Source organism: Manacus vitellinus, unplaced genomic scaffold, assembly GCF_001715985.3.
Source record: "Manacus vitellinus isolate BGI_N305 unplaced genomic scaffold, ASM171598v3 scaffold_129_pilon, whole genome shotgun sequence".
Lineage (NCBI taxonomy): Eukaryota > Metazoa > Chordata > Aves > Passeriformes > Pipridae > Manacus > Manacus vitellinus.
In genome coordinates, this window is record NW_021938948.1 from 11176 (window position 1) to 12341 (window position 1166).

At 62.6% G+C, this 1166-nt stretch overlaps 1 protein-coding gene across 1 annotated transcript in view; it reads left to right on the top strand.

The window, feature by feature from the left end:
• The first annotated feature begins 487 nt into the window (after positions 1–487).
• SMARCD1 (SWI/SNF related, matrix associated, actin dependent regulator of chromatin, subfamily d, member 1) overlaps positions 488–1166 on the top strand; it is an 8954-nt gene continuing 8275 nt past the window's right edge. Inside the window, exon 1 of the mRNA XM_029965976.1 lies at positions 488–501. Within this exon, the coding sequence (XP_029821836.1) occupies positions 488–501 (14 nt within the window). The remainder of the gene's footprint in view (positions 502–1166) is intronic.

The window sequence follows — 1166 nt, forward strand, 5'->3', positions numbered from 1 at the left end:
TGGCCCCTGCTCCAGGGGCCTCAGTGAGCTCCAACCTCCCTGCCAGGACCTGTCCTGCCCTAGGAACTCATCCCGAGGGATGTGGGCACCCCAGTGAGCTGCAACCTCTCTGCCAGGACCTGTCCTGCCCTGGGAACTCATCCCGAGGGATGTGGGCACCTCAGTGAGCTCCAGGACCTGTCCTGCCCTGGGAACTCATCCTGAGGGATGTGGGCACCTCAGTCACCTCCAACCTCCCTGCCAGGACCTGTCCTGCCCTGGGAACTCATCCCAAGGGATGTGGGCACCTCAGGGAGCTCCAGACCTTCTTCCAGGACCTGTCCTGCCCTGGGAACTCATCCCGAGGGATGTGGGCACCTCAGTGAGCTCCAACCTCACTGCCAGGACCTGTCCTGCCATGGCAACTCATCCCAAGGGATGTGGGCACCTCAGTGAGCTCCAACCTCTCTTCCAGGACCTGTCCTGCCCTGGGAACTCATCCCGAGGGATGTGGGCACCTCAGTGAGCTCCAGCATTGCTGCCAGGACCTGTCCTGCCCTGGGAACTCATCCCAAGGGATGTGGGCACCTCAGTGAGCTCCAACCTCTCTTCCAGGACCTGTCCTGGCCTGGGAACTCATCCTGAGGGATGTGGGCACCCCAGTGAGCTCCAACCTCACTGCCAGGACCTGTCCTGCCCTGGGAACTCATCCTGAGGGATGTGGGCACCCCAGTGAGCTCCAACCTCACTGCCAGGACCTAAAAACCCCCAGCTTCAAAGAGCAGAAGGGCCAGAGCAAAGCCTGGGCATCCACAAAAACCCCTGAGGACCCCGTGGAGACGGAATACCGGGGAGTGGGAGCGGGCAGGGAACACCGAAATGCCAGCCCCTCCCCGTCCCCTGGCTCTGCTCCTGTCCCCGTGGCTCCTGGAAATGGCAGGGGAGTGTTTTGCATTTCAAGCAGAACAAAGCTCTGACCCCTCCCGGCCCCGGGAGCCACAAAGGCCACGGGGAGGGATTGGAATGGGAGCAGGAGAGGAGAAGCCCAGGAGGGTGTCAATGAACCCCAGGAACTGCAGCCAGAGCTGCCCCTGCTCAGCACATTCCCTGTCCAACCTCCCCTGGGACACTCCCCAGGGATCCAGGGGCAGCCACAGCTCCTCTGGGAAACTGTGCCAGGGCCTCCC